This window comes from Bolinopsis microptera, chromosome 13 (assembly GCF_026151205.1).
Source record: "Bolinopsis microptera isolate Bmic1 chromosome 13, MBARI_Bmic_1.0, whole genome shotgun sequence".
Classification (NCBI taxonomy): Eukaryota; Metazoa; Ctenophora; class Tentaculata; order Lobata; family Bolinopsidae; genus Bolinopsis; species Bolinopsis microptera.
In genome coordinates this window covers 15,252,388-15,271,572 of record NC_087084.1, presented here as the reverse complement: position 1 = coordinate 15,271,572, position 19,185 = coordinate 15,252,388, and the positions used below count along the sequence as shown (strand labels likewise).

The window sequence follows — 19,185 nt, the reverse complement described above, 5'->3', positions numbered from 1 at the left end:
CTTTAAGTTCAGAAATAACCTTATATTTTGGGAGTTACTATAAAGAAACTTTAACAAACTTGAATTGTATCCTCAACACTGGCTTATTCTAGGTAAACTATAGGTAAAAATATAATATTAATCATAAGCTCAAATGTACTAATCTTTGTATTCTAAATGGGGAAAAAGAAGAAACATTGTCAGTCAGTCGAGAAAATTGTCAGTCAGGCTATATGGCAGCTTTGTAGATGTTGTGACTATGCTAGTAGTGGTCCCAGGCTTGCGACTGGAATTGCGGTGTTAAATCGATTTAATGGTACCAACGATCCACCTCCCACTTGTTGTTTGGTACTTAGCATTAATAGTGTTAGCTGTAGCCATTTATAGCAAGAATCTTAAAACTAAAGGGGATGACAAGGAAAAGAGGAAGGAAAAAGAATAACGGAACAAACAATTAATTAAAGTATTTATAGGAGCATTAGATATTGTAATTACAAGCTTCAATAATATCTGATGATCTAGATTGTAACGATCTGGTTTTAACGATCTGCTAAGCGTTAAACTATAGTAATGTTATTCGCAGGGGTGTAGGAATGATTTTCTTCATGGGGGGGCCAAATTCTAAATTTTTTGGCGCTTCGCGCCAATGCCTGAATTTCGAGGGTAAGGAAAAAAGGAAATTGCAGCATGTGCGGTATCGCGATTTTTCACGTTTGCCGCGACAAATCGCAATTTTTCAGATCCTGGCCTCACGACAAATCGCGATTTTTTCAGTTCTCCACGTCAAATTGCACATTTTCCTTTAAATCTGAGGACCAAATTCGCGTATTTTCCTTCATATCTGTGGGCAAAATATCACGTTTTCTATAATTAGTATATGTAGGGGGTGCACGATAAAAATAAACTTGCCCGGATTTTCAAAATTTTTGTACTACTGTTTTCTAGAGACTGTGAGAATTTTCACAGTACCAAATTTGTCATACCTTTTTGGAATGATCAGTGAGTTTCGCCTAGGTGCCATATTTGATGGTGCGCGGCTTTAGCAAGCAAAATTAGGTGTAAAATTCGCGTAATTTGGCGAAATTCGTTGATTTTTGTCGTATTATTCTGTCATATCTTCGGTTCCTGGACATGAATCATGCTGAAAATTTGTCAGAACCTTTTAATCATACTTAACTACCGAACCTAATTTAGTTTGGAGAGATTGGCCTTGATTAAGAGGTCTAAAAATGATAAAATAGGTATAAATTCGTTGATAACTCAAATTCTGACCATCGAAATTGCTCAAACTAATTTAGGTTCAGTAGAACATAAGTGTTTACGTAAGCTGACCAAATTTCAACAAAATTGTTATATGGGAAGTATTATAACTTTTTGATTGTTTCCGAAATAATGTGCTGGCCGAAATACGAGCTAAAAAACCATTCAATGGTCAGCGCGCGCGTCTTACGGTCGATGGCACACTGCCTAGTATATGAAACCAATCAGTATCACATCCACAACCTTCCGAATGTAGGTGTACGGACTTCAAAAAACCGAAAAAAATATTTTTGGCTCAGAATGATCAGGGTAGCATGAAACATGAACAAAAGTAATTTCCAGAAAAACTTTGAAAAATTTTTACTTAGAAAATTTTCGGTCCGAGTCATTCTCGATATACGTACCTCTGAAAGCAGAGCTCCCGCTTCCGAGCTCGTATTGCGAAGGGGAGGCCTGCCTTCCGAGATCGCATGACAAAGGGGAACCCTCGAGTCCAAAATCGTATATCGAAGGGTAGGTGCGGACTTCGAAAACCGAAAAAAATATTTTCGGCTCAGAATGATCAGGGTAGCATGAAACATGAACAAAAGTAGTTTCCAAGAAAACTTTGAACATTTTTGACTTAGAAAATGTTCAGTCCGAGTCATTCTCGATACGTACCTCTGAAAGTAGAGCTCCTGCTTCCGAGCTCGTATTGCGAAGGGGAGGCCTGCCTTCCGAGATCGCATGACAAAGGGGAACCCTCGAGTCCAAAATCGTATATCGAACTTCGAAAACCGAACAAAATATTTTTAGCTCATAATGATCAGGGTAGTATGAAACATGAACAAAAGTAGTTTCTAAGAAAACTTTGAAAATTTTTGACTGAGAAAATGTTCAGTCCGAGTCATTCTCGATACGTACCTCTGAAAGTAGAGCTCCTGCTTCCGAGCTCGTATTGCGAAGGGGAGGCCTGCCTTCCGAGATCGCATGACAAAGGGGAACCCTCGAGTCCAAAATCGTATATCAAAGGGTAGGTGCGGACTTCGAAAACCGAAAAAAATATTTTCGGCTCAGAATGATCAGGGTAGCATGAAACATGAACAAAAGTAGTTTCCAAGAAAACTTTGAAAATTTTGGACATAGAAAATGTTCAGTCCGAGTCATTCTCGATACGTACCTCTGAAAGCAGAGCTCCCGCTTCTGAGCTTGTATTGCGAAGGGGAGGCCTGCCTTCCGAGATCGCATGACAAAGGGGAACCCTCGAGTCCAAAATCGTATATCGAAAGGTAGGTGCGGACTTCAAAAACCGAAAAAAAAATTTTCGGCTCAGAATGATCAGGGTAGCATGAAACATGAACAAAAGTAGTTTCCAAGAAAACTTTGAAAATTTTTGACATAGAAAATGTTCAGTCCGAGTCATTCTCGATACGTACCTCTGAAAGCAGAGCTCCCGCTTCTGAGCTTGTATTGCGAAGGGGAGGCCTGCCTTCCGAGATCGCATGACAAAGGGGAACCCTCGAGTCCAAAATCGTATATCGAAAGGTAGGTGCGGACTTCAAAAACCGAAAAAAAAATTTTCGGCTCAGAATGATCAGGGTAGCATGAAACATGAACAAAAGTAGTTTCCAAGAAAACTTTGAAAATTTTTGACATAGAAAATGTTCAGTCCGAGTCATTCTCGATACGTACCTCTGAAAGCAGAGCTCCCGCTTCCGAGCTCGTATTGCGAAGGGGAGGCCTGCCTTCCGAGATCGCATGACAAAGGGGAACCCTCGAGTCGCGTCGAAAATCGTATATCGAACTTCGAAAACCGAAAAAAATATTTTTTGCTCATAATGATCAGGGTAGTATGAAACATGAACAAAAGTAGTTTCCAAGAAAACTTAGAAAATTTTTGACTTCACTTAAAAAATTTTCGGGAAAAATTTTTTCCCAAAAATTTTTAGAAACCTAAACTAAAAAATTGGCCCTTTTTGGCCCCTTGCCCAGATTTCATGGGGGGGGCGATGGCCCCCCCTGCCCCCCCGCTTCCTACACCCCTGGTTATTCGGTGATAATGCGGCAAAATAACCATGCGAAATCACGCGAAAAATGGCAAACAACAAATAAATAGTGGACTGCTTCAACTAAACGTAGCCCTAAAAGACTAACCCACACAAAAGAAGCTAGTGGTTTACTGCACTCTCCAAATACACTAAAACCAGGACATTTTCTCCAGCTCCGAGAGAAAGAGAGAGAGAGAGAGAGAGAGAGAGAGAGAGAGAGAGAGAGAGAGAGAGAGAGAGAGAGAGAGAGAGAGAGAGAGAGAGAGAAAGAGAGAGAGAGAGAGAGAGAGAGAGAGAGAGAGAGAGAGAGAGAGAGAGAGAGAGAGAGAGAGAGAGAGAGAGAGAGAGAGAGAGAGAGAGAGAGAGAGAGAGAGAGAGAGAGAGAGAGAGATAGAAAGAGAGAGAGAGAGAGAGAAAGAGAGAGAGAGAGAGAGAGAGAGAGAGAGAGAGAGAGAGAGAGAGAGAGAGAGAGAGAGAGAGAGAGAGAGAGAGAGAAAGAGAGAGAGAGAGAGAAAGAGAAAGAGAACTCCAGGAGAGGGGAGAACCCCAGGATAGGGGGGGGGGGGATTGTTCATTGTTATAGTAGCTGAGAGAGAGAGAGAGAGAAAGAGAGCTACATATTAGCATTAACACACTGCTAAAGATGTGAGCAATGTTTATTTCCCCCTCCTCCACAACAATGCTTGTGTTATACAGATTATACAGGTGATATGCAGGTGTGGTGTGTTGTATAGACATGTTGAATGAAACCCTTTTCTGCCCAGAGAGGTGTAAAGAACAAAGCAGTGGACATTAACAACTAACAACGGCCCGTATATAACAGCAGCAAGATTTCGTAGCTTTTACACCCCCTTCTCTGTCACTGATATTGCAAAAGCTATTGTGTAGAAATTACATTAGCACCATTATATTTTGTCAGCCCTATCTCTAGAGGGCACAGCTGGGACTATGAAAGCTGGGACTATGAAAGCTGGGACTATGAAAGCTGGGACTATGAAAGCTGGGACTATGAAAGCTGGGACTATGAAAGCTGGGACTACGAAAGCTGGGACTATGAAAGCTGGGACTATGAAAGCTGGGACTATGAAAGCTGGGACCATGAAAGCTGGGACTATGAAAGCTGGGACTATGAAAGCTGGGACTATGAAAGCTGGGACTATGAAAGCTGGGACCATGAAAGCTGGGACTATGAAAGCTGGGACTATGAAAGCTGGGACTATGAAAGCTGGGACTATGAAAGATAGGACTATGAAAGCTGGGACTATGAAAGCTGGGACTATGAAAGCTGGGACTATGAAAGCTGGGACTATGAAAGCTGGGACTATGAAAGCTGGGACTATGAAAGCTGGGACTATGAAAGCTGGGACTATGAAAGCTGGGACTATGAAGGGGTGGAGGGGTGGAGGGGTGGAAGGGGTGGAGGGGTGGAAGGGGTGGAGGGGGTGGAGGTGGTGGAGGGGTGGAAGGGGTGGAGGGGTGGAAAGGGTGGAGGGGGTGGAGGGGTGGAGGGGTGGAGGGGTGGAGGTGGTGGAGGTGGTGGAGGTGGTGGAGTGGTGGAGGTGGCGGGGGGGGGGGGGGGTGGAGGTGGTGAAGGGGTGGAGGTGGTGGAGGTGGTGGAGGTGGTGGAGGGGTGGAAGTGGTGGAGGTGGCGGGGGTGGAGTGGGTGCAGGGGGGGGGAGGGGGTGGAGGGGTGGAGGGGGGAGGGGGGTGGAATGGGTGGAGGGGGGGATCTGAACAACTGGTTGGAAAATTCAAGGTGGCGCAATTATACTGCTAGTTATAGTAGTTAGTAGTAGTATTACTGCTTGTAGTAATGCTAGTAGTAGGAGTACATTATTAATATTAGTTGGGGTTGTATCAGTTTTAGATACTTTTAATTTAATTATGATAAAAGTATCATTAAGTATAATTCCCAAGTTATATTGATCATATGTACCTATTAATAAACTACACATTATTAAACACCTTATATTGAGATTGATTTAAGAGAGAGAGATTGATGTAAAGTGTAAACTAACGATGCTTAAATTGATTTTTCGAACGAACATTATTCATTATTAAATATTCCGCACTAAATCACTGATATTTCCTATAAAGCTATAACATTACACCACTTGGCAACAGCAACAGTAAACTATGTAAATATTACAAATCAGCTTACTGACGTCTCCTATAATAAGAAACCCATACATCCCCCGATAGAATACCAGGAATAATATTGTACCTGATATAACCAGGTTTCTGTCAGTGCGAGAAGTTTTAACATGGTAACCCTGGGAACCTATTAACAGGGACATTATGATTCTGACTATCTGCAGACGGCACCCTACAAATACACGGCACCCAACAGACGGCATCTTTCAAGTTAACAGCACCCTGCAGACGGCATCTTACAAGTTAACAGCACCCTGCAGACGGCATCTTACAAGTAAATGGCACCCAACAGACGGCATCCTACAAGTAAATGGCACCCAACAGACGGCATCCTACAAGTTAACGGCACCCTGCAGACGGCACCCTACAAGTAAACTGCACCCTGCAGACGGCATCCTACAAGTTAACGGCACCCTGCAGACGGCATCTTACAACAAATACACGGCACCCAACAAGTAAACGGCACCCTGCAGACGGCATCTTACAACAAATGTACACGGCACCCAACAGGCGGCATCTTACAACAAATACACGGCACCCAACAGACGGCATCTTACAACAAATACACGGCACCCAACAAGTAAACGGCACCCTGCAGACGGCATCTTACAAGTTAACGGCACCCTGCAGACGGCATCATACAACAAATACACGGCACCAACAGACGGCATCTTACAACAAATACACGGCACCAACAGACGGCATCATACAACAAATACACGGCACCAACAGACGGCATCATACAACAAATACACGGCACCAACAAATACACGGCACCAACAGACAGCATCATACAACAAATACACGGCACCAACAGACGGCATCTTACAACAAATACATGGCACCAACAGACGGCATGTCACAACAAATACACGGCACCCAGCAGACGGCATCTTACAACAAATATACGGCACCAACAGACGGCATCTTACAAGTACACGGTACCTGGTTTAGTGGGATCTGTTTTAGATTTGATGAATCAAAACTTAAGGGGCCGGTCAAATAAATGTATCGATGGGTGGCTCATTTCTAACTAAGTAACTAGAGCGAGAACAGCTCCACAATTACATTACAGATAACTAACTCCGCAAGCATTACAGATCAGCAGCGATAGGAGCACTTGAGGAACTATTTTTAGGTATTATTTTCAAAACAACAACTGAGTACAGGGTACACTGCATCTGTAGTCTATTTTTCGAGTTCAAATAGCAATTTATGCTCTTTTTGTGGTAAACATGCTGTAGTAGTATAGGTTTTGGTAAATAATAATCACGCTGGTGAGTGACTACTGACTAATCACGCTGGTGAGTGACTAATCACGCTGGTGAGTGACTAATCACGCTGGTGAGTGACTAATCACGCTGGTGAGTGACTAATCACGCTGGTGAGTGACTAATCACGCTGGTGAGTGACTAATCACGCTGGTGAGTGACTAATCACACTGGTGAGTGACTACAAAACTAGGAATATTATACTGATAATTGTGCTACAATCTTAGAAAAGAAAACGAAAGATTAATATTTTCACAGAAATATGGCTTCTTAGAAACGAGTTGCTACTCTTTTTTACATTTGGTGTAATAATCCAGCACCATTATTTGGAGAAACAGTTAATATCTCATAGTCACGTGATGGTTATTAGCATAGTCACGTGATGGTTATTAGCATAGTCACGTGATGGTTATTAGCATAGTCACGTGATGGTTGTTAGCATAGTCAGGTGATGGTTATTAGCATAGTCACGTGATGGTTGTTACCATAGTCACGTGATGGTTGTTAGCATAGTCACGTGATGGTTGTTAGCATAGTCACGTGATGGTTGTTACCATAGTCACGTGATGGTTGTTAGCATGGTCACGTGATGGTTGTTAGCATAATCACGTGATGGTTGTTAGCATGGTCACGTGATTGTTGTTAGCATAGTCACGTGATGGTTGTTACCATAGTCACGTGATGGTTGTTACCATAGTCACGTGATGGTTGTTACCATAGTCACGTGATGGTTGTTACCATAGTCACGTGATGGTTGTTACCATAGTCACGTGATGGTTGCTAGCATAGTCACGTGATGGTTGTTACCATAGTCACGTGATGGTTGTTAACATAGTCACGTGATGGTTGTTACCATAGTAACGTGATGGTTGTTACCATAGTCACGTGATGGTTTTTACCATAGTCACGTGATGGTTGTTACCATAATCACGTGATGGTTGTTACCATAGTCACGTGATGGTTGTTACCATAGTCACGTGATGGTTGTTACCATAGTCACGTGATGGTTGTTACCATAGTTACGTGATGGTTGTTACCATAGTCACGTGATGGTTGTTAGCATAGTCACGTGATGGTTGTTACCATAGTCACGTGATGGTTGTTAGCATAGTCACGTGATGGTTGTTACCATAGTCACGTGATGGTTGTTAGCATAGTCACGTGATGGTTGTTACCATAGTCACGTGATGGTTGTTAGCATGGTCACGTGATGGTTGTTAGCATAATCACGTGATGGTTGTTAGCATGGTCACGTGATTGTTGTTAGCATAGTCACGTGATGGTTGTTACCATAGTCACGTGATGGTTGTTACCATAGTCACGTGATGGTTGTTACCATAGTCACGTGATGGTTGTTACCATAGTCACGTGATGGTTGTTACCATAGTCACGTGATGGTTGCTAGCATAGTCACGTGATGGTTGTTACCATAGTCACGTGATGGTTGTTAACATAGTCACGTGATGGTTGTTACCATAGTAACGTGATGGTTGTTACCATAGTCACGTGATGGTTTTTACCATAGTCACGTGATGGTTGTTACCATAATCACGTGATGGTTGTTACCATAGTCACGTGATGGTTGTTACCATAGTCACGTGATGGTTGTTACCATAGTCACGTGATGGTTGTTACCATAGTTACGTGATGGTTGTTACCATAGTCACGTGATGGTTGCTAGCATAGTCAGGTGATGGTTGTTAGCATAGTCACGTGATGGTTGTTAGCATAGTCACGTGATGGTTGTTACCATAGTCACGTGATGGTTGTTACCATAGTCGCGTGATGGTTGTTACCATAGTCACGTGATGGTTGCTAGCATAGTCAGGTGATGGTTGTTAGCATAGTCACGTGATGGTTGTTACCATAGTCACCTGATGGTTGTTACCATATTCACGTGATGGTTGTTACCATAGTTACGTGATGGTTGTTAGCATAGTTACGTGATGGTTGTTATCATAGTCACGTGATGGTTGCTAGCATAGTCAGGTGATGGTTGTTACCATAGTCACGTGATGGTTGCTAGCATAGTCAGGTGATGGTTGTTACCATAGTTACGTGATGGTTGCTAGCATAGTCAGGTGATGGTTGTTAGCATAGTCACGTGATGGTTGTTACCATAGTCACGTGATGGTTGTTACCATAGTCACGTGATGGTTGTTACCATAGTCACGTGATGGTTGTTACCATAGTCACTGGTGATCCACCATCTCTCCCCCTCCTCCCGCCACTATCCTTCTATGTTAATATATAAAACTTGGAGCTGTCCTCTAGACGTTGTTTTAATACCTCTGCGACAAAGGACATTAACTGTCATGTGTAAAGAATAGAAAGACAAAAGGAGGGCAGGGACCTGCCGGGAGGGGGCTTTGTCTCTCGGACACTATATTATAATGTACATAATATAATTCTTACTTAGGGCACACATTCTATCAGCTTATACGTACGTGTGCTGGCAGAGGGGGGGGGGGGGGGGGTGAGGGGAGGGGAGGTGAGGGGAGGGGAGGGGAGGGGAGGTGAGGTGAGGTGAGGGGAGGGGAGGGGAAGTGAGGGGAAGGGAGGGGAAGGGAGGGGGGGGGGGGAGGGGAGGGGAGGGGAGGGGAGGGGAGGTGAGGTGAGGTGAGGTGAGGGGAGGTGAGGGGAGGGGAGGGGAGGGGAGGGGAGGGGAGGGGAGGGGAGGGGAGGGGAGGGGAGGGGAGGGGAGGGGAGGGGAGGGGAGGGGAGGAGAGGAGAAGTAAAAGTACCTAGATCAGTATGGTACGTACAAGTAAAGGTACTATACTAGTTGAGTAGTACTCTAGGAATTATAACAGGAGATTTAGCTGAGGCAAAATAACAAAGTTACTGAGAAGATCACTGAGCCTGTGGTCAGTGTGTAAATTTAGTTGCCCTCAAATTTTATTTTCTTATTTATTTAGGAAGGTTATCATAGATCGAGGTTATATATAACCTCGATTAATTAGTATAATATAATATATATATATATATATTATATATATATATATAATATATATATATATATATATATTATATTATACTAATTATAATTATAATTATACAGGATAGCTTGTCACATAACCATGACAACAATGTCAGAGTAACTGTGATTCCCACTAATTGTGGTAATGTTACTAAATTATGGATTTGTGTTCACAATGGTCACTAAAAGGATGAGTATCAGGGTGTACCACATAAAGTGTATAAAGTGTTACACGATATAAATATTACAATAGTCATTTATTCAATTTCAAACAACTCAACAATCCAACACTGAACCGATTGAACTGTTATTTTGAACAAGGAAAGGACAGTAGCGATCACGTACTGACCTCCTATTGGATGAGAGCCAAGACGCAGCTGCTCCAAACATAGTTTCTAGACTAGTAGGAGCTTTAAAATAGTCCATTACATAACACGTGACCATGAAAACATATCACGTGATAGTGAAACACGTGGTCCATAACCATGGCAACATATCACGTGATAGTGAAACACGTGGTCCGTAACCATGGCAACTGGGACGCTGCATCCTGAGCCAGACACAGGATCCTCTGTACAGGTTCTCAAGGCTAATGACAACATAAAAAGATGAAACGGCAAACTTACTTTATTAGGCGTAAATATAGCCAGCTGTATAGTGGTGATATGTGTAACATTTTATTTTCAGATAATTTGTTCTACACCTGCATGTCCTGAAGTTTACCATGGATAACAATATGCAATATACCAGGTAACTAAAGTATGACATATGCTTTATACATAATTATACATAATTATACATAATTATACATAATTAATATTCGAAAAGGGTATTATGACTAATGACCAATACAGGCTCGCCTTGGGGCACTGTGCTTCTGATCATTTTTTGCCTCGACTGTGCCCCAACTGTATTTGCCCCGACTATGCCCGAAGTAACTGTGACCCAGGAATTTCAATATTGTGCCCCAGGTGTGCCTAGCTAGATTACCAACTGGCCATCAAGTGCGTTAAAAATCTGACGCCAGAAATGCAATCATATAAATCATTTACTGATAACAGGAACAGAATAAAGCAAAACACGGAAACCAAGCTGATGTAAATATTGGCTGAAGTTGGCTACGTCTTGGTTACACACATACGGTTAATATCATAGTAGAAATAAGGGAACTTATTGCATTTCGTAGTACAATATTCATTGCACATAATACCAATTAGCCCATTCTCTCTGTCTACACGTGACGTTTATGGCCCACTGAGAGCCCGGATCGTCGTGCAGCGCGCACGTGCGATGATTTGACTTCCGGTAAACGTGGTATGCATACATTGTACATTTAATAGACACTGTGTGGGACATGGAACAGAAACAACCGGATATGTACCACGAACTTTTAGAATTTAATATTTATACTTATAAAGTATACTTATGAATTCATGTTGTTGGTTGTACTACCGGCCGTAAAAATAGGCGACATGATATGTTAACTTCATAACTTGCAGCATTATCACGCGGGAAGTGTACACAATACGGTTTGACACTTGCAGGTTTATTACCTACCAAGACGCGCGCCGAGTTGGACTCGTCGACAGTCTTGTATTTGGTCTAATATTTGAACAAATATTCTAAACAATGTATAGAACTAGAAATGATGAAGAAAATAAAGTCAATATTTTTATCAAACTATCGTGAATGAAAATTTAATAAAATCACATTCATAATCATCAGTATCTTCAGTAAAACTTCAAATCAACTCAAAACTTAATGAAACTTAAAAGCACTCCATCATTATAACATAGTTATACTCCTTCATAATATTATAACATAGTTTTAAAGTTTTAAAAACTGTATATATTTCCCCATAATTACAAACATAGGGGGGGGGGGGGGGGGGGTCCACGTTAAAAAAAGTTAAAAAAGTTAAACTAATTAATGTTAAATTTCAAAATTCAGACTTAGAAAGTTTAACTTTTTTAACATAAATTCAAATTTGGGTTGAAATTGCAATGGAGTGAATATTCTAGACTAGTTTACTTTTAGGTCATGCGTTGGTATTTTTGTTCATTAGTCATTACATGTAGGAATATAGGAATGCCCATGACAAGAGTAAAACAGTCATATAACATAGGTACAACCGATAAATAATTGATACATTTGATCATTACAATAATAAATTATAATTCATAGAAATATAAACAGCTGATTCATAAATAATTTTTAAAAAACAACAGATTCCATTCACAGTGTCAACACTGAAAATAGGGCTATGATAATCTATGTCATTAAATCTAGTGATACTAATCGTAATGAATTAATAACTGAATAAAATTCTAATGATGTTTCATAAAAGTTATCGCTTAAACAAAGAGTCACTGTGTCACGATATTATATTACAAAATTTAAAATAGTGTCTAATGATATTTCATAAAAGTTATCGCTCAAACAATGAGTCAATTTGTCACGATATTATATTACAAAGTTAAAAAGAGTCACGTCTAATGATGTTTCAATGTAAAAGTTATCGTTCAAACAATTTGTCAATATATTATATTACAAAATTAAAAAACAGTGTCAATGAAGTAAAAATTTTACAGGTGTTACTGTAATAACGTTAGGGGGGGTACCAATGGCATAAAATGGCATAAATGGCATACGTTTTATGGCATAAATGGAAATTTTTATTGGCCAATTCTCCATTATGCCATTTATGCCATTGGTACCCCCCCCCCTAACGTTAATAAAAGAACTTGAGGTTCTAATTTGAAGTTACTTATATCATTTAACCTGAATATAAAAGTCTATCATTAAAATAATTTTCACTATAGTGCAGCCGAGTCCTTATCGTCGTTCATATATTTTAGAACTTCACTTGTAATACGATTAACATCATATAATAATACGGTTGAGGAATCTTCATTATATCACGACATACATCATTATTCAGTAATGAAAATAGATGTTCCTCAATAATCTCTTCCTCGGACATTCCTGATGTCCCAAGACTAGGGAGGCTACCTCTTATGGCCAAACAACTGGCTAAAAAAAGCACAAATCCTTCAGTACTGATCCTGAGATCGCTGAACTGTCACTTGAACGCAAGCAGCTGATGATTGCGAATATGCAGAGAAAATTCCCGACCAACAGGAAGCATGTCAAGACCAACATCAACCAGCTGAGACGTAAGATTACAAAGAGACTCAGAGATATCAACAACCGCAGTGCTGACACACTCGTCGAAGAGGTAAACAACACAGACGACGCCCGGAGATACTTTGGAGCCTCTAAGATACTCGCCAAAGGATATGTTAGACCAGCTCTAACCGTCCACAACCCTGCTGGGAATATCGCAGGTACTAATTAGGAGAAAGCGAGGATTATTAAGGAGTACTTTGAAGCTGAGTTCAACGACGCTGATGAGCCTACCCTTTCTGCCTTCCTTGACCCCCCATCTAGCCTTAACAGTCCCATCACCGTTGGGGGGGGGGTCCAACCCGATCCATTCCGATCATTCCGATCCCGATTTTGGCCTCATCAACCCTCATATCGGAAAAATCGGGAAAATTTAAATCTTCCCTCTGAGGTTTCTAGGCGATATAGGTAGCTATTTCTGTACTTAAATATGACAAGAAATCGATTGGTGGTGGTCCCAGAACTCCAAAATGGTATCTTGTTCCAAACAAGAATCGTTTCGTCCGAAAAACAACACAATGTCGAATCAACTCTTGTTTGACAGAAACATCCACCCCGGTCCACAATTGAAAGAGGTACGGTTGGTAATAACAATCGTAACAAATAGCGAACGCTTTAGTAACTTTTGATTTAAATTGTCTCCACAATTTGTCTCCACAATTTGTAACAGGCTATCTGCAGAAATGGGTAGCACGGTTAATGACTATGGTCCTTTCTCAAACTTCCAATCCTCAGTTAGATACAAAGAATAGTCTACACAATTTTCAATAACATTAAAAGGGATGAAAATCACTTTATTTATCAAAATCTTTATTTATCATGTAACAACTTTTCCATAGTACTGGAGAGTAAAACTCTATTAAACAAAAAAATTCTCGAGCACATTTTGAGTCAGTAACAGTAACATGTCAATATGTTACAGACTCAAATGCGTTTAAAAACATTTTAGTAACAATAAATTGTGTAAACTGATGAGGAGGAGGAGGACTGAGGAGAAGGAGGACTGAGGAGGACAGAGGAGGAAGACTGAGGAGGACCAGGACGAGCACTAGGAGGATGAGGACGAGGACTAAGGACGAGGACTAGGAGGATAAGGAAGAGGACTAAGGACGATGAGGACGAGGAGGAGGACGACTGAGGAAGAGGACTGATTAGGAGGAGGACTGATTAGGAGGAGAAGGAAGAGAAGAAGGAGGAGAATGAGGAAGAGAACTGAGGAGGAGGAGGAGAAGGAGGAAGACTGAGGAGAAAGAGGAGGACCGAGAAGGACTGAGGAGGAGGACTGAAGAGGAGAGGGAGGACTGAGGAAGAGGAGCATGATTGGTGGAGGAAGACGAGAATGAGGAGAAGGAGGAGGACGAGAGCGAGGACGAGGAGGAAGACTGAGGAGGAGGACTGTTAAAAAGGAGAAGGACGAGGACTGAGGAGGAGGACTGAGGATGAGGAGAAGGAGGACTGGGGGAGGACTAAGGACGAGGAGGACTGAGGAGGAGGACTGAGGATGAGGAGGAGGACTGAGGATGAGGAGGAGGAGAAGGAGGACTGGGGAGGACTGAGGAAGAGGAGGACTGAGGAGGAGGACTGAGGATGAGGAGGAGGACTGAGGATGAGGAGGAGGAGAAGGAGGACTGGGGAGGACTGAGGAAGAGGAGGACTTAGGGAGGACTGAGGAGGAGGAGGACTGAGGAGAATGATGAGGAGGAGGACTGAGGATGAGGAGGAGGAGAAGGAGGACTGGGGAAGGACTGATGAGGAGGAGGACTGGGGGAGGACTGAGGAGCAGGAGGATGACTTAGGAGTAGGAGGAGAAGGAGGAGAAGGAGGAAAAGGATGAGAGGGAGGAGGAGGACTGAGGAGGAGGAGGAGGAGGACTTAGGAGTAGGAGGAGAAGAAGGAGAAGGAGGACTGGCGAGGAGGACTGACGAGTAGGAGGAAGAGGAGGACTGAGGAGGAACAAGATGAGGACTGAAGAGGATGAGGAGGATGAGAAGGAGGACTGGGGGAGGACTGAGGAAGAGGAGGACTTGGGGAGGAGGATGAGGAGGAGAAGACTGATGAGGACGAGGAGGACTGAGGAGGAAGACTGAGGAGGATGAGGACGAGGACTAAGGACGAGGACTAGGAGGATGAGGACAAGGGCTAATGAAGAGGAGGAGGACGACTGAGGAGGAGGACTGATTAGGAGGAGAATGAAAAGGAGAAGGAGGAGGAGGATGAGGAGGAGGACTGGGGGAGGACTCAGGAGGAAGAGGATGATGACTGAGGAGGAGGATGAGGACTCAGGAGGAGGACTCAGGAGGTGGACTCAGGAGGTGGAGGAGGATGAGAAGGACTCAGGAGGAGGAGGACGACTATGAGGAGGACTGAGGAGGACTGATGGGGAGGAGAAGGAGGATCAGGAGGAGAAATGAGGATCAGGAGGAGGAGAAGGAGAAGGAGAAGGAGGAGGACTGGGAGTAGGACTGAGGAGGAGAAGGGGATTGAGGAGGAAGGTGAGGAGGACTGAGGAGAAGGACGAGGACGAGGAGTCAGGAAGAGGACTGAAGAGGACTCAGGAGGAGAAGGACTCAGGAGGAGGAAGACTTAGGAGGAGGAGGAGGACATCTAAATGTTTTGTCTGTTTTTGTCCGTTTTTGTCCACCCTACTTTTTGTCTGTTTTGAAAATACAGGGTACCGAACGGACACAAAACATGATCCCCCAGCCAAGCATGTGTTACGATACAAATGTACTTGACTATACATTTAAGGTGCAGTGTACTAGTGATATTATGGTATGTTTAAAGACCGGACCACAAAATATAACCCGGTACCTAGTGTTGTACTAATACATAATAACAAGTAACAGGGATAAAATTAATGAGCAGAAACAATCGATCTCACGTCAAGAGGCCAAAGCACTCGGGTCTGGGAGTACATGACAACTCCAACTAGTAGTGAGCATACTAGCCCCTGCAGTGGAAAAACACATAAAACATACTATTGGAATGTCCAATTAGTTCGTTTTCTCATAACAATATAGCATATGTAGGGGTTCTGGTTGAATTATATCACTTCTGAGAGGTTTTAGAGATCGATTCTCTAAAATTTCTCAATTTTCCGATTTTTCCGATTTTTCCGATTCCGATTTTGGCCTCATCAACCCTCATATCGGACATCGGGTTGGACCCCCCCCACCGTTGCAGAGATAGAGAGAGCCATCAGTAAACTCAAGTCTGGTAAAGCAGTGGGTATTGATAAAGTTCCTGGCGAGGTCATGAAAGCCCTGAACAACCCCCTCCTTCATGAAGAGCTGGCTAATGTGTTCAACGAGTCTTTCGAGAAAAACATTCACATTGAAGCAATAGGAGCAGGCATCCTCACACCACTGGCTAAGCCTGGTAAAACTCATGGCCCAGTTAAGTCGATACGACCATTGCAATTGACCCTGCTGAATGTTTCTAGAAAGATCCTGTCACTGATAGTGCTAAACAGAATAGAGAGAGCTGTGGACAACTTCACCGGACCGTTCCAAGCTGCCTACAAAGCTGGCAGGAGCTGTGCCGACCTAGTTTGGGCACAGAGCATGCTCATATCTGTAGTAATGAAGAAGGAGTTTGAATGGAACAAAGTGAGTATCGACATGTTAGCTGCCTTCAATACCATCCGCAGAGGTACAACAATCAGACTACTAGAAGCTGCAGGATGCTCCAGAGACGACCTGAGGCTTGTACAATACCTCATGGCTAACACCACTCTAGTAGTCAGAGTGTGTTCTACTGACTCAGAGATGTTCTCTTTCAACATAGGAGCCTCCCAAGGAGACAGCACAGCTGGTAAATTGTTTACCCTCAATCTAGCTGGAGCTGTAGTGCACATAAGAGCAGTCCTCCCCTCAAGACCCAACCCTCCGATAGCCGATAACCACATGCCTCTTGAGTCCGGCTATTCAGACGATTTAGAGGAGATTGGTGAAGATATGGAGGAGTTACAGGATATCTTTCAGATCTCCAAGAATATTCTCAGTGAATGGAGTCTCTTTGTCAATGACACAAAGACAAAGTTTACCAGAGTGTATTTAGAAGAAGTTGGTGCCTGTGACGAGTGGGATAATGAACTAAGAGGAAAAGAGGAGTGGAGAAACGAGACGCTTCTTGGTACTAAGCTTGGATCAGAGCAGGATGTTACTAATAGAATAAATAAAGCTAACTCTGCCTTCTGGTCATTTGACAAGCTGTGGTGCCAGGGATCAGAGAGGAGTCAGATAACTGAGAAGAGAAAGATCAAACTCTACGACTCACTAGTAGTATCAGTGCTCCTGTACAACTGCTGCTGCTGGGCCGTACCTCAGCATGTTCTAGAGTCTGTAGATGTTCTTCAGAGGAAGCACCTCAAGCGCATCCTACACATATATTGGCCTAGCTCAATATCTAACAAGGCCCTCTACGCTCGTACCCAGACCAGGCCCCTTTCCGAGAGAGTGGAAAAGGCACGGTGGACAATGCTAGGTCATGTTCTACGCAGTGACAACGACACACCTGCCTACCAGTCTCTGTTATTTGCTACACTAGGATGTCAAACAGTGGACGAGTGGGTAGACACAGGACTAATTTGTATGATATTATTGTGAAAAAGGACCTATTTAAGAGACAAATTTATTTAAAAAATGAAGATGATTTTACCAACTTAGTGAACTTAGTAAGAGATAGAGTAGGATGGAGGAGTTTATTTACTTTGAGACATATTGAACGAATGAGTCTTCGTAAGCGTAAATAGGCCAGCACTTTGCTGAGCCTCTTTAGGTGCTCTTTTGTTTATAGATGTTATTATATTATATAACTGGCTAAATGGCTCTTTAGATTATGAGAGCATCTATGTTTTGAAACAGAACTTCGATCTGGTTGTTTCACTTTCACACACCCCAATAGGTTCTTTACCTGCTTTAAGACTTCAGGGACTTCATTTTCAATATCTTCCGCGCTATCAATTACATTTAGATATTTATTTGAATCCTGATTATTTTTTATTTCATTCAACGATCTATGCACAAGTTCCTCATCGTCACAACTTTTCAAATTGCTTGGACCTAGTGATCTAGTTAACTCTAGCATTACCGCAATGTGGGAAATAAAGGCAAAAGAATGCTTCACTGTCACATTTGCATGGACATAATTAGTAGACAGCTTTCCTTGTATTTTTGGAATAGATTGAATAGTTTCCGATGACAAGATTGGTTTCACTCTAGCTATTGGGCATGGCTGATGCACAGTATTCTGCACCACATCATCTGTACTCTTTGTTCCATTCTGACATTCCGGGGTAGGTAAAATACTCATCATCCGACGACGTCTTTTCTTAGATTTTAGTCTTAATACCCGCTCCATGGATCGCACAATTGATAACGTAGGACACCTGGATTTTTTTCCTCCGAAAATATTGTATATATTCTGTAGGCAAGCTTCCTCTAAAGAACACCCAAGTCTGAATAAAACCCGTTGAATTGCTTTGGCCTTGATAATCTGGCCAGGTACCATGTCGTTACACTTCCACAATTCAATTTCAAAATTCGTCCTGACCGTGCATCTATCTTTAATCGTTTCGGCATCGAGCGCCTTTCTTCCGGATTTCTCCTTACAAAGTTTGTTTTTCGGCGTGGAAGTGCCATCTTCTGTGGCGAATCTTGTAGAAAGTTTGTTTAAAACAGTCTCTTTCTTCGCAATCACAGGCTTATCACCTTTTCCATCGTGTACTGGCACTTGGCAGTCTAATTGTACTCAGAGAACTTGTTGGAGGAGCATTTCTAGAGTTCAATTTGTCCCGATTTCCCTGCTGATTCTCATTCTTGATTGCAGTTCCACCTTCAATGAGTCGTGTAGACAACTTGTTAAGTGCTGTTTCCTTCTTTGAATTTAACACTTTCTTGCTGCTGTTTATCTTATCAACATCAATTGGTCGTCCAATTGTGGATTTAGAATTGTCTACTGTGGGAGTTCTCGTGGTTAAATTATCAGTGTTAGCCCGCAAATGCTCCTTCTTCTTCAGACCCGTCGATGAAGATTTATCCATAATCGTCAATTTGCTTTGCACCGTCGGTTTCTTATCTTTGGAATCCTAAAAGTAGGGACAGCTCTCCTCTTGAATGAGTTGCTTGTTATTATCGCAGTAGTGATAACATCAGCAGATGATTCGTCTTCAGAATCATATTGAGTTCTAGGTTTTGATGAATCAGCAGCCCTTTTTGAAGTGTTGACAACAACTGATACGTCCTCAGTAGATGGTTCGGGTACAGGGATTACAGCTGGAGGAAGCTCCGGAGTATCAATACCTGATGATGTGTCCTCAGTAGATGGT

At 42.5% G+C, this 19,185-nt stretch overlaps 1 protein-coding gene across 1 annotated transcript; it reads left to right on the top strand.

The window, feature by feature from the left end:
- Positions 1-12,786: 12,786 nt before the first annotated feature.
- Positions 12,787-17,464, top strand: LOC134824837 (uncharacterized). The gene is made up of 2 exons (XM_063836813.1): positions 12,787-13,018; positions 16,041-17,464. Exons 1-2 carry the CDS (start codon positions 12,787-12,789, stop codon positions 17,462-17,464), a joined length of 1,656 nt encoding a protein of 551 aa, XP_063692883.1.
- The last annotated feature ends 1,721 nt before the right edge of the window (positions 17,465-19,185 follow it).